The sequence below is a fragment of the Peromyscus eremicus genome, chromosome 22 (assembly GCF_949786415.1).
Source record: "Peromyscus eremicus chromosome 22, PerEre_H2_v1, whole genome shotgun sequence".
NCBI lineage: Eukaryota > Metazoa > Chordata > Mammalia > Rodentia > Cricetidae > Peromyscus > Peromyscus eremicus.
In genome coordinates this window covers 24675392-24687452 of record NC_081437.1, presented here as the reverse complement: position 1 = coordinate 24687452, position 12061 = coordinate 24675392, and the positions used below count along the sequence as shown (strand labels likewise).

The 12061-nt window shown below is 49.1% G+C and overlaps 1 protein-coding gene across 1 annotated transcript in view; it reads left to right on the top strand.

Moving 5' to 3' along the window:
* Positions 1-12061, top strand: part of Efr3b (EFR3 homolog B) — a 40669-nt gene that overhangs the window by 7615 nt on the left and 20993 nt on the right. Inside the window, exons 3-4 of the mRNA XM_059248424.1 lie at positions 10542-10663; positions 11752-11901. Of these exons, the coding sequence (XP_059104407.1) occupies positions 10542-10663; positions 11752-11901 (272 nt within the window). The remainder of the gene's footprint in view (positions 1-10541; positions 10664-11751; positions 11902-12061) is intronic.

Below are 12061 nucleotides of genomic sequence, written 5' to 3'. Positions count from 1 at the left end.
TTAGACTGATGACTTCTGATTTTTTTTCCTAATAAATTGTCCTCATAAATAATTTTCAACGAGGGCCCAAGAAATAGAAAAGCAGGACTGAACCTGGGTCATTCTGTGGAGAGTAGAGGTGCCCAAGACCCTTATGACTCAGTGTTCCATGGGTCACCATTTGAAATCTGGTCTCAGTTATATGTCCTATAGAGGTAAGAGCACAGAGATGAAGGCCCCAGAGAAGAGAGGAGACTGTGGTGAAGCAAGAAACGGGCTGTGGGTTTAGGTCTGCCCCTTCCCAGCGGGCTGATTTATGTGGGCTTCTACCAAAATCTCGAGAGAGTTGAACTTGGTCTCTGTGGGTCCCCTGGGCTCTGTTGCTGGTGACAGTACAAGCGGATGCTACCATGACATGTTATGATTTATGAGAGAAGCGGTAATAGGCATGCTAAGAAGTCCCACTATAATGTATGTGCCTAAATGTTCTCGAATGTTCTGGCTGCTTTCTTTACCTGTTGCCTTTTGCCTTAGTCCCAGCCCCTACCCCCCACCCCCACCCCCTTTAGAGCATACTTTAAGCTCCGGGTCTTTAAAAGCTTAGATGCAACTATTCTATGGCTTTGGTGAGTCCTTTATCTTTCTGCAGAGAGAACAGAAAAGTAGGAGGTTTTTCCTTTTGTGTTCCCAGCTAGGTGTTTCTGACTATTTCTTTAATTTTTTTTTAATGTTTACTGATTTCCTTGGTGTATGTGTGTGGGCATGAACTTGCCATAGTGAGCAGCTCATAGTCAGAGGAGAAGTCACAAAGGTTAGTTTTCTTCTTAACACCTTTTGGATCCTGGGGATTGAACTCAAGGTCGTCAGGCTTGGCAGCAAGCCTCTGTACCTCCTGAACCATCTTGCTAGCCCTATTTCTGAATTTTCAATCATATAGGTCATGACTTTTCTCCTGCTCTGTGACAGAGTTGCTTTAACTAGAAGAACGTCTCCTAAGTGTCCTTTGCAGGACCCGATGTGCCAGCCTTTCCCTTCCCACCAGCTGCCTTTGACAAATTACATATACAGCAGCTAAGGGCGAGGCCCTTTGTCATGTTGCCGGGGCAACAGCTTCATGTACTGTTTTAGTTGTCGTGTTTAAGATAACCGCAGTCTGGGAAAGAGCATCTGCATGGAAAATAAACCAGTCACCCTGCATCCACGGGGGGCCACAGAAGCAGGTGGCCGGCAGCTCTTGTTTTTCTCAAAGGGAATCCTAGCCCAGGGGCAGGTATTTATTATCTACAGCCTTGAAAATGCCACCTCCTCTGGATTCGACATCCCGGTGATTCAGCGTCTTAGCTGGGGAGCAGGCTGCTGAATAACTGTGCTATGACCATGGAGATGAGCGGGGGTGGCAACCCTAAAGAGTTCAGCTGAACCTGCAGTGGGCTGGGAGTCCTACTTGGAGGTAGCCCTTCCTAGGGTTGTCCTTCATTTGGATGCTGTGGCCAGTTATCTACGCCAAGAACCCCCAAAAGAGCCCAGCTTCGAATCATTTTAGATTTGCAGGGACCCCAGTGTCCGCCTTGCTCTGCCTTGGGACGTTTAGCCCAGGAGTGTCAGTCAACAGGGTCTTCACAGGGATCTGAAGCTTTGTGGGAGCTAAGGGGGATGGAGGGAGAGGAAGGAGAGGTTCTGGTTCCTTTCTTCTTTACCCAGCACCCAACTCCTTTTAACTGTGTATTGTATAGTCACTGAAGCACGTTTTAACTTAGTAAGAAGATTTCGCTGCCAGGAGAAGAAAAGAGAAATCAGATGTGGTAGGATGCACCTGTAGTCTCAGGACTCAGAGGGTCACGGGAGGAGCTTATCTCAACAACCAAAAAAAAAAGTAAGGCGACAGGAGCAGACACCGTGAAAGTCAAAACAGCAATGGTTCTAAGAGCTGCTGTCGCGCGCGTGCGCGCGCGCTAGAATGGTCTTGCCGAGGCAAAGAGGAAGGGACCGCAGAAAAAGACCCAGCAGCTCCCAGGCTGCAAGAGAGGTGAGGTCCTGCCTCTGCCCGCAGATTCTCTGTTGTCCTGTTTTTGACAACAGAGAGTTTACTTAGTGCCTTCTATAGAAAGGGGAAGGGCTAACTCTGCTTGGAGACACTTTGTTGGTACCAAGTGAGCCCAGCAAGGCTCGGATTCCCTTTTCAGGCCAGGGGAGAGCTGTTGGTGCAGGGTCACTATCTGGAGTAGACTCGCTCTTTGTTACCCAAGCCCTTAATCACCCTCTGCTTTCCACACATTTGTGAGAGGCATTGTGAGGACTGGTGATCTGCTCCAGCAAGCTTGGCGCCCTTTGTTATAAGGAAAGAGCCAGAACTTTGATCTTGAAAGGGTGGCCCTGGCAGTGTGCTCCTGGCCTTTGAAACGCCCTGTGTTTGGAATTGTCAGTTTGTTGTCATGGAGACCTTCTTCATCATGGCTATGTCTTAAAAAAGAAAAAGAAACAAAATTTTGACTTTATTCTCTGGTGATTTCATACATTAAGTAACTAGTATTTTAATAAAAAACCATGTCTGAGGGCTGGAGAGATGGCTCAGAGGTTAAGAGCACTGGCTGCTCTTCCAGAGGTCCTGAGTTCAATTCCCAACAACCACATGGTGGCTCACAACCATCTGTAATGAGATCTGGCGCCCTCTTCTGGCCTGCAGGCATACATGCAGGCAGAACATTGTATGCATAATAAATAAATAAATCTTTAAAAAAAATGTCTGAGGCTGGAAAGATGGCTCAATGGTCAAGAGCACTGATTGCTCTTTGGGAGGACCCACATTAGATTGCTCGCAACCTCTTATAACTTCAGCACCAGGAGAAGATCTGATGCCCTCTGCTGGCCTCCTCAGGCACCTGCATCCATGTGCATATCCCCACACACAGACACATGTAAACACATAAATAAAGAACAAAAATAAATCTTTTTTTTTTAAGTGACAGTCAGGGTGAGTGGTCATTCTGGTCATAGTGTGCCTATAAGACAAGTACTCATTAACTCCATTTTATAGGTGGGACTGTTGAGGCCAAGGAAGCATAAGTAACTTGCCGCAGGTCACCCTACTGATAATTGGAGGAGTTGGAATTTGAATGCATAGTTGGGCTCCAAACCCATCCTCAAAATACTAATAGGGGGTACCAGTTGCAGTGGTACCATGCTTGTATTTCTTTGCACTTAGGAGGTAGAGGCAAGAAAATCATTCATTCCAAGCCATCTTGAGCTGCAAAGCAAGACCTTGTTTTTGCTTTTGTTTTTTAAAGCCAAACAAATAAGCAAAAAAACCAACCACAAAGGGCTGGGCTACAGGTCACTGATAGAGAGCTTGTTTGTGTGCAGAAGGAGCAGCGTTTGTTCCCCAGCACTGCAAAAAAGCAAAGAAGGAGAAAAGGAGGTAAAATCCCCCTATAAAATTTTGTGGTGGTTTGAAAATGGCCCCCATAGGCTCCTAGGGAGTGGCACTATTAGGGGGTGTGGCCTTGTTGGAGGAAGTGTGTCACTGGGGGTGGGCTTTGAGGTTTCAGAAGCTTCAGCCAGACCCAGTGTCACTCTCTCTTCCTGCTGCCTGCTGATCCAGCACCATGTCCGCCAGCTCACCACCATGCTTCCCGCCATGACAATAATGGACTAGACTTCTGAACCTATAAGTCAGCCCCAGTTAAATGTTTTCCTTATTAAGAGTTGCCATGGTCCTCCAGGCAGTGGTGGCAAACATCTTTAATTCATCTTGAGGCCAGCGTGGTCTATAGGGCAAGTTCCAGGACAGCCAGGGCTACACAGAGAAACCCTTTCTTGAAAAAAACAAACAAGCAAAAAGTTGTCATGGTGTCCCTTCACAGCAATAGAAACTCTAGCAAAGACAGGTTCCAACTATGTCCCAGCGTGGTTTGGGCCCTCTTAGACGTGAGTATGGCCTCTTGGCCATAGCCCCCATGAGGCACCCCATAAGAGACCTGAATCAAGACCCTTATTATGTCCTCTCTGGCTCCTCATATCAACCCCTGGAGGACTCAGGAGCAGCATGGAGTGGGCTAAGAGCTGCCCCCCCCCAAAGGGACACCGCAGACCGGCACTCTCTGACCAGGTCATGTGAGTAACTGGATTGCCATGCCTGTAGCCACCAGGCTTCCAGGTTGAGAAGAAATGCCTTCTACCACACTATCAAAACAGTGTCTTAGGGATGCGGCTCGCAGAGCCCGGTGTGGAGAGGATGCCTCTGTCTTAGCTAGTCCTTTTGCCAGGCTTCATGTTAGAAAGAGAGCACGTGCTCTCTGTGTGGGAGGTCAGGACTGGCGTGAAGGACACCACCCCAGTCCCTGTCACAGCTGGAGCCCTGCAGGAGTGAGAATGGGATGGTGTACAGCTGAGTCTTGTGGCTGGAGCCTCCCGGGCAGTCCTGGACTTTAGGGTTGAGGACTGGCCTCCAGAGATGGAACCATGGTGGGATCACCCATCCAACCGTTGGTCCGACTCAAAGCTATACCAGTTCCGTCCTTTAGAAGAGGTGGGCCAACTATCCGTGTGGTCAGTCTTGAGCAATGCCATAGCTGTGGACAAGTTCGTTCTAGTGCAAAGGATACGGAGCCTGTAGAGTCCCTGGCCCAGACTCCTTGGGGTAGGAGGTGGAGGGGAGGGGCTCCTGGAAATATAGGTACCTAAGCCCTATCCCTGGGTATTATCCAGTAGGCCTGGGAGGGGAGATAGCAGAAGTTGACAAGCTGTCCAGGTAGGTTCAATACAAATTCAGGGAACGTGTGTGTGTGTGTGTGTGTGTGTGTGTGTGTGTGTGTGTGTGTGTGTACTCACGCTCTCTCTCTCCCCTCTCCCCCCCTCACACACACCATTTAAAAATTCATCTTTTTTTTTTTAAGGGTGTTTTTATAAATTCAGAGGGCAAAGTCAGAATTCCCAAATTTGAGGCCCAGTTGGACCCGTCACAAGCGAGCTGACCTAAAGTCATCCATTCACTCACCAAGGCCTCGATTTCCTTTTCTTTGTAATGGGGCAAGTATGTATCTCCTTCCACACTCACTAACTGATGGAAAATTATATCACCGGGCGGTGGTGGCGCTCGCCTTTAATCCCAGCACTCGGGAAGCAGAGCCAGGCGGATCTCTGTGAGTTCGAGGCCAGCCTGGTCTCCAAAGTGAGTTCCAGGAAAGGCACAAAGCTACACAGAGAAACCTTGTCTTGAAAAACCAATATATATGTATATATATAATATCACATAACGGTGTCGGTAGCAGACTGAAAATGGTGTCCCTCGGGATGTCTGTGGCCAGAGCCTTGGAACCTGTCACTTTATGAGGGAATGGGGCGTCTACAGCCATGAGTAACTCAAGAGTCTGGAGAGCGAGCTGAGTTATCTGGGCTCGGGGGCTGGAGCGGTTCTAAATGCTGTCCTGTGCGTCTCATAAGAGAAGTAGAGGGATGTAACATGGGAGGAGGCAGAGCAAGACAGGCATAACGGGTCCTCAGAAACAGCACAGTGTGTGAGTACAAGTGCACAGAGCATTTCACGTGTCTCTCAGAGCACATTGGCATCAACCACTCTTTTGCCTATGCCCCGCCTCCCGCTCCATGGACACCTGACGTTTTAGAGGAGGCATTGAAGGCAGGTGTAGCGGTTCAAACCTGTAGTCCCAGCACTTACAGTCTGAAGCAGGAGGATTGTGAGTTCCAGGTAAGCCTGGGCAATATAGCCAGACCTCTTCTGGAAAAAAATAAAAGATGGCATGGCCGACCTGGCTGTTTGTGATGGAAACTCCTGTGTCTGAACAGCTTCCTCAAGGACTTTTTCCCCCCGCAAGACAGGGTTTCAATGTGTTGTGTAGAGTTGTGTAGATCTGGCTATCCTGGATCTCACTCTGTAGACCAGGCTGGCTTCGAACTCACAGAGATCCACCTGCCTCTGTCTCCTGAGTGCTGGGATCAAAGGTGTGCTCCACCACCACCCGGCTGCCTCAGGGACTCTTACTTGGTGTCTTTTGAATACTTGTAAGCTTTCAGCCGAGCAAGGTGTAAGTTAAGCCAAAGCAAACAAACATCAATTAGGATGTGTCTACCTGAAGTTTGGTTTACTGATCAAGTGGGGTAGGGCAATGCACGGCGGCCTGGGTGGAGTACTGTTTTCTGAGTGGCGTGTGGAGTGTTTCCCTAGTAGTGCGTGGAATGTGTGTATGCATCATATCATCCCCGTGAATGTCACTCCCTGTGACCGCAGAGCTGAATCTCGTGGAGGCGGGGGAAGCTGAAGTTCCTGAGAGTAAGTGATAACATGCATTGCATTCAAACAGTCTTGGATTTTCTTATCCCACCCTTCTCCACTTCATTCACTCTCCCAGGAAGTGATCCATGGAAGGAGAGGAAAACAAGGGTTTAACCAGTTCCTGGGGGGTGTGCAGCTGTGGCTCCTGGAATTCCCTTGGGTTCAGCCCCGCCCTGCTGCATGAGGTGACCTCTACCCAGGCGGCTTGGCTGTCACCATGGAACCCCTTGCTCCCACCCTTTGCTCCATGCTCACACTCACCCTCGGGTATGACGTCGCTGCAGAAGCAGCTGCCTCTCCTTTCCATTTCTCTGTGCCTTCTGGGTATCAATTTTTGTTGTGTTTTGGGGTTTGTGTATGTGTGTTTGAGACAGAGATCCCATGTAGTCAAGGATGGCCTCAACTCACTTTGTGGTGGGGACTGTCCTTGGACTTGTCCTGTTCCTTCATACTTTCACTTCTCAAGTGTTGGGATGACAGGTCGGGGTGACTGCACCCAGCTCCTAGCTCAGAATTTCGGTGTTGCTTACTCCAGTCCATGCTGCCTATCTAGGCTCTGGGCTCGAGGGTTTGGAGATAACAAAGGCGACGGTGTATCCAAACCTACACCACAGTTGACGGAGCTGGGTATAAACACCACCATGACGGCCGTGGAGTCGTTTCCTGGTCGGGTCTGGTTGGTCTGCGTGTATCTTCAGTCATCTTAGTGACTGCCTTATGAAGTAGGGCCTTGTATCCACTTCACAGAGAAGGGTGTTGCCAGTCATTAGGGTCTGGGCTGGGTATTTCCAGGTCTTGGTGTCTTATTTGAGAATGAAGTAAAGTACAAGCCCACACAGACTGCTGAGTAGCCCAGAAATTCTATTTAAAGGAGAGCAGTAGAATAGGTTAGAATCCGCTGCAAGAGAGCTGGGGCCCAGGGATGTTAGGGCGTCCATTTACTAAGTTTAATTGGAGGAGTTTGGGGGTGCGGTATGGATATTTCTCTATTTTGGTTGACAGGATTAGATTAGGTAGGCCATTGCTCATTTGTACATGTTCCTTACCATAATACATCTGAGTTTAATCCTATGCATGCTCAATAACTCACAGGCACAAGATGGTAAAAAAAAAGGGGGGGGAGATTCACCCTAGAAGTTTTCTTGAGGGCTTGGCTGCTTTATTGCAATCCCTCAAAAGTAGTCTAGGTCAAATGGGACCATTGGCCCTAGCTCCATAAAAATGGGGCATTATCATGGGGATGTTAGAGGGAGTCATTTATTTCCACTGTTTGAAGCTTGAAGAGAGTGTGTGTATAGCCCAAGCCAAGGGGAGTCCCAAGTAGCTAAGATATTCCTTATGCCTGCCTTGAGGGAGTAAAGACTCAGAAGTTACACAGCCTGTCCTGTGCTCCACGAAAAAAAGCAAGAATGAGATGTGACCAATGCTAGGCAGAGCACTGTCTGTTCTTCTGGACTTTAGGACAAGCCAGCATTTAGAGAAAAAAAAAAAAGACTCAAAGGCTGGGCATGGTGGTGCACTCCATAATCCCAGCACTGAAAGTCAGAGGCAGGCCAGCTTGATCTACATAATATGTTCCAGGTCAGCCGGGCCTACATATGAGACCCTGTCTCAGAGAAGAGGAGGAGGAGGTGGCAGCGGCCTTGGGTTGTGGAGGAGGTGACTTGGGGACATCCTGTCAGTGCTGAAGAACCTGAGCATCCTTTGCAACCTTCTCCAAATGGAACTTCACTGGAACCATGCTTCAGCTAAGGCCACAGGCACACCTGGGGGGCTTAGGAAGGCCACAGAGCAAGGGCCTGCTTCACCCTTGTTTCCAGAACTCCTGAACTGGGGTGGAATCAGTTGTCTCAGAATGACATGCAAACCTACTATATCTCACCACATCACCACATCAATAATGCAAACAATGCCAGTTTTACTTGTTGCTAATACTAGAACATTCTCAGATGTACATGTGCATGTATTTCAGCTGTGGCTTGGGAAGATAGACCTCCTCACCCACTTTGGGTGTTGAACTACTACCAGTCAGCAGAAAAACAGCTGCATATTTATGGTTTGTGTTAGTCACTTCTGTGTCACTGTGACAAAATGTCTGTCATGACGTGTTTAAAGGAGAGGGGTTGTTTTGTGTGTGGTTTCAGGTTTTGTTCATCCCAGTGGGGATGATGTGGTAAGCAGCTCATTCTCTGGGACTGAGCTACAAGATATGCCCCTAAGTGCAACAGTGGTACACACGTTGTGGGAATAACCCACTGCCTTCTGATTGGGAAGAAACCAATGTCTGCTACTGTAGATTTGCTCAAAACCTATGGCCGGGGAGCTCACCATCCCCAGGGGCAGACCTTCTCTGACTGTTTTGCTAAATGGACATAGCATCAAACCTCCCTCTAAGTTTACGTCTCCACCCATTAATTAGTGCAGCTGTCGGTCCTCATCAGAGGAGCATCTCTGTGTAGTGGATGGTGGTTAAGGCAGAAACTCACACTGGATCCCGGTAGAGAATAAGGATCTTCGGTGCGCATAATCACAAGTGGAGTGTCTGTATCATTCCCTCTTCCCCCAAGGCTCAGGAAGCATCTCAAAACCGGGGACAGGAAGATTGTAAGAGCTGTAGCTAGGGAGGACTGGAGCAAAATAGCATATTCTGGGCATGACAGGGCCATGGGGTTCATCAAATCACAGCAGCTGTGGCTGTCTACTCAAGACCTGTACATGATCAAGCCAGTCCATACTCCAGCATGGAGGCAGGAGACGCCTACCAGCCCAACCCTAGCTAATGAACTATTGTTAGGTGGTTGCTTCTGAGGGAGGGATAGTCAAGTTTTTGTTTTTGTTTTTTAAGAGTGTGGGCCCTGGCAGGTTGACCATCCAATCCTCCTGTGGATGGCCCCATACCCAGGAGTATATGAGCAGCATAATTCAGTCATGAAGTTCGGAGGGGAGGCGTCGAGGGTGGATCCGGGAAGAACCGGGGGAAGGAGTCGGGGTTAATAGGATAAAATAGTGTATGCATATGTGAAATTCTCAAAGAATAAAAAATGTAAAACTATAATAACTAATAAGACTACTGGAAGCTGCTCGTTTGCATCTATGGTAAAGTTTTAAGTAGTTAACTAGACAGATTAACAATCAATATCAAATACTATGACAGTAAACCAACTAGATACCTTGAGAAAGGATAGTGTGTGTGTGTGTGTGTGTGTGTGTGTGTATTAAACCAATAATTGAGAAATTATATAATGTATTGTCAATCTAAGCTCTCTTTTTGAGACAGGGTCTTATGTAGCCCAAGCTAGCCTCAAACTGCTATGTAGCCGAGGATGTCTGTGAACTTCTGACCTTCCTGCCTCCACCTCCTGAGTGCCATGAGTGCAGACCTGCGCTGCCCCACTCAGTTTATCCCGTTCTGGGGGTGGAGCTCGGGGCTTATGCATGCTAAATAAGTACTCTGTCAATCAAGCTGTCTCTAACCCATTAATCTAATCTTCTTTTAGAGCTGTTTGGGGCTACTAACGTAACATCAAGCAAAACGAATTATATTAGTTTCAAGCGGTTTATTCTGTGCGCAATGCTTGCCTCTCTGGGGGATGTGATTGAAATGAATTTCCTCCTTAGAGCTGGAAACGCACAGTGCAATACAGTCCAGCAGCTGAGAATACTGCTGGAGATGAGAGCCAAAGCTAGGCATGGGGGCAAGCAGCTGTAATCCCAACCTTCGGGAGGTAAAGGTAGGGGGCTCAAGTTCAAAGCCAACATCTGCTACATAAGATCTTGTCCCACAGAGAGACACAGGGAGGACGGGGGATGGGAGGGAGGCTACCAAAATGGCAAACCTTAAACACTCAAAATCTCGACAGTTTGGAAGTCAAATGTTTGGATTTGCTCTCCTGTCTCAGAATTCAGTCAAGGAGGTGCTCCACGCGTGGACCCAGCTCTCCTTCAGTCTCCGAATTGTGCCTCATTCACTGTGCATTCATCCCCCAGGGGTGTGTGCCGCAGAGTGCCGGGGGAGCTATCATTTGCTTTCTCCTCCCTCCTCTGCCCTGCCGCAACAGGAAAGGTCATGGTTCCCAGCCTTTTGTGTATACGAAAGCTGAGCAGCATTTGAACTCAGATCTCCTAAGTGTGCCGTTATGGGCAGGAGCTGGTCCCCAGGTGCCTGGGTCTGTGGCTTTTTTTTTTTTTTTTTTTGCGCAGGTGCTTGGGGCACTCAGAATCCAGGGGCGGAGCGCCGGCCTCACATGCAAATTCTCTCCCTCTGCCCTGATAGTTTGTGAAGTTCGCCAACATTGAAGAGGACACCCCGTCGTATCACCGGAGCTATGACTTCTTTGTGTCCCGATTCAGTGAAATGTGCCACTCAAGCCATGATGACTTGGAAATCAAGACTAAGTGAGTAGCGGGTAGCGGAGGGGGTGGGCGCTACGGGGCTCCCCGCAGAATCATCCAGGGGCCTTGAAGGGCTTCAGCGCTGGCTGACCAGTCTGTCTTCCTTGACTCTCCTTCTGGCCTGCCGTTGCCAGGGATGGGTGGGTGTGAAGCAGAATGGGGCTCCCGGCAGGTGGTTCTGAAGGAAAACTCTTTGGAGCCAGAAAATAGGGCAAAATATAAGATAATGGTGGTTCCCTGAGCTGAACTTGAGGGCCAGGAACAAAACACACCTGTGTGCATACACACAAACCTTCCACGCACTCTGTTAAAAATGTGCATTTTGCAGGCTGGAGAGATGGCTCAGGGGTTAAGAGTGCTGACTCTTCTTCCAGAGGACCTGAGTTCAATTCCCAGCACCCACATGGCAGCTCACACCTGTCTGAAACTCCAGTTTCAGGGGACCCCGACACCCATGGCAAAAATACAAATGCACATAAAAATAAAATAAAATATATTTTTAACAAAATGTGCATTTGCAGAAACAACCTACTTGCCAGTGTCTACACCCATCCATAGAGTCCAAGTCCTCACGCTGACTCTTCCTCACTCCATCTTCCGGGTGCTCCCACCCACTCCTTCACCTTCTGCCATGCCGCCTAGGACACACAGGATACTCTTGCCCCAGAACGTTTGCACAGTCTGCCATGTTGGAAGCCTTCTTCCATGGGTCTCATAGCTCGCTGCTTCCCCTCTGCCGTGGCTTTGCTCACATCAGTGACATCTGCCTGGCTGTCCCCACACTCATCCCATTCCTTCTGTATCCTGCTCTGCCCGGCCCCCCAACGTGGTTTGCATCCCCTTTAACAAGTTTCATTGCTCCCCTCTTACGTCTCTGACCCCTTGCCTGTCGCTCCCCCACGAGCTCCTAAGCTATAGGAGGACAAGGGTCGTGTTGCTCATTAATGTATCCCAGTCAGGTCAAAGCCCATGAGGAGGAGCAGACGGAGGAGCCTCTGTGGGCAGTTATGTCCCTAGATCTTGAACTGTGCTCCCCTCCTGGCTGTAGAGATGCTCAGGGTGTGGAGACCCCTCCGTCTCTTTCCTTACAGAATCCGAATGTCGGGCATCAAAGGCCTGCAAGGGGTCGTGAGGAAGACGGTGAATGATGAGCTGCAGGCCAACATCTGGGACCCACAGCACATGGACAAGATCGTCCCGTCGCTGCTCTTCAATCTGCAGCACGTGGAAGAGGCAGAGAGGTGAGTGGGGGTGGGGCCCCCCTTTCTGAGCACCGGGGTCTCATCCAGGCTATGGGAGGGAACACGCCTAAGCTTGGGCTTCGGGAAGGGGAAAACCCAGCTACGAGGCCGGGAATCCTGGCTTTGTGGCTTGTTCTCCGATCGTGCAAGGCTGGCTCCT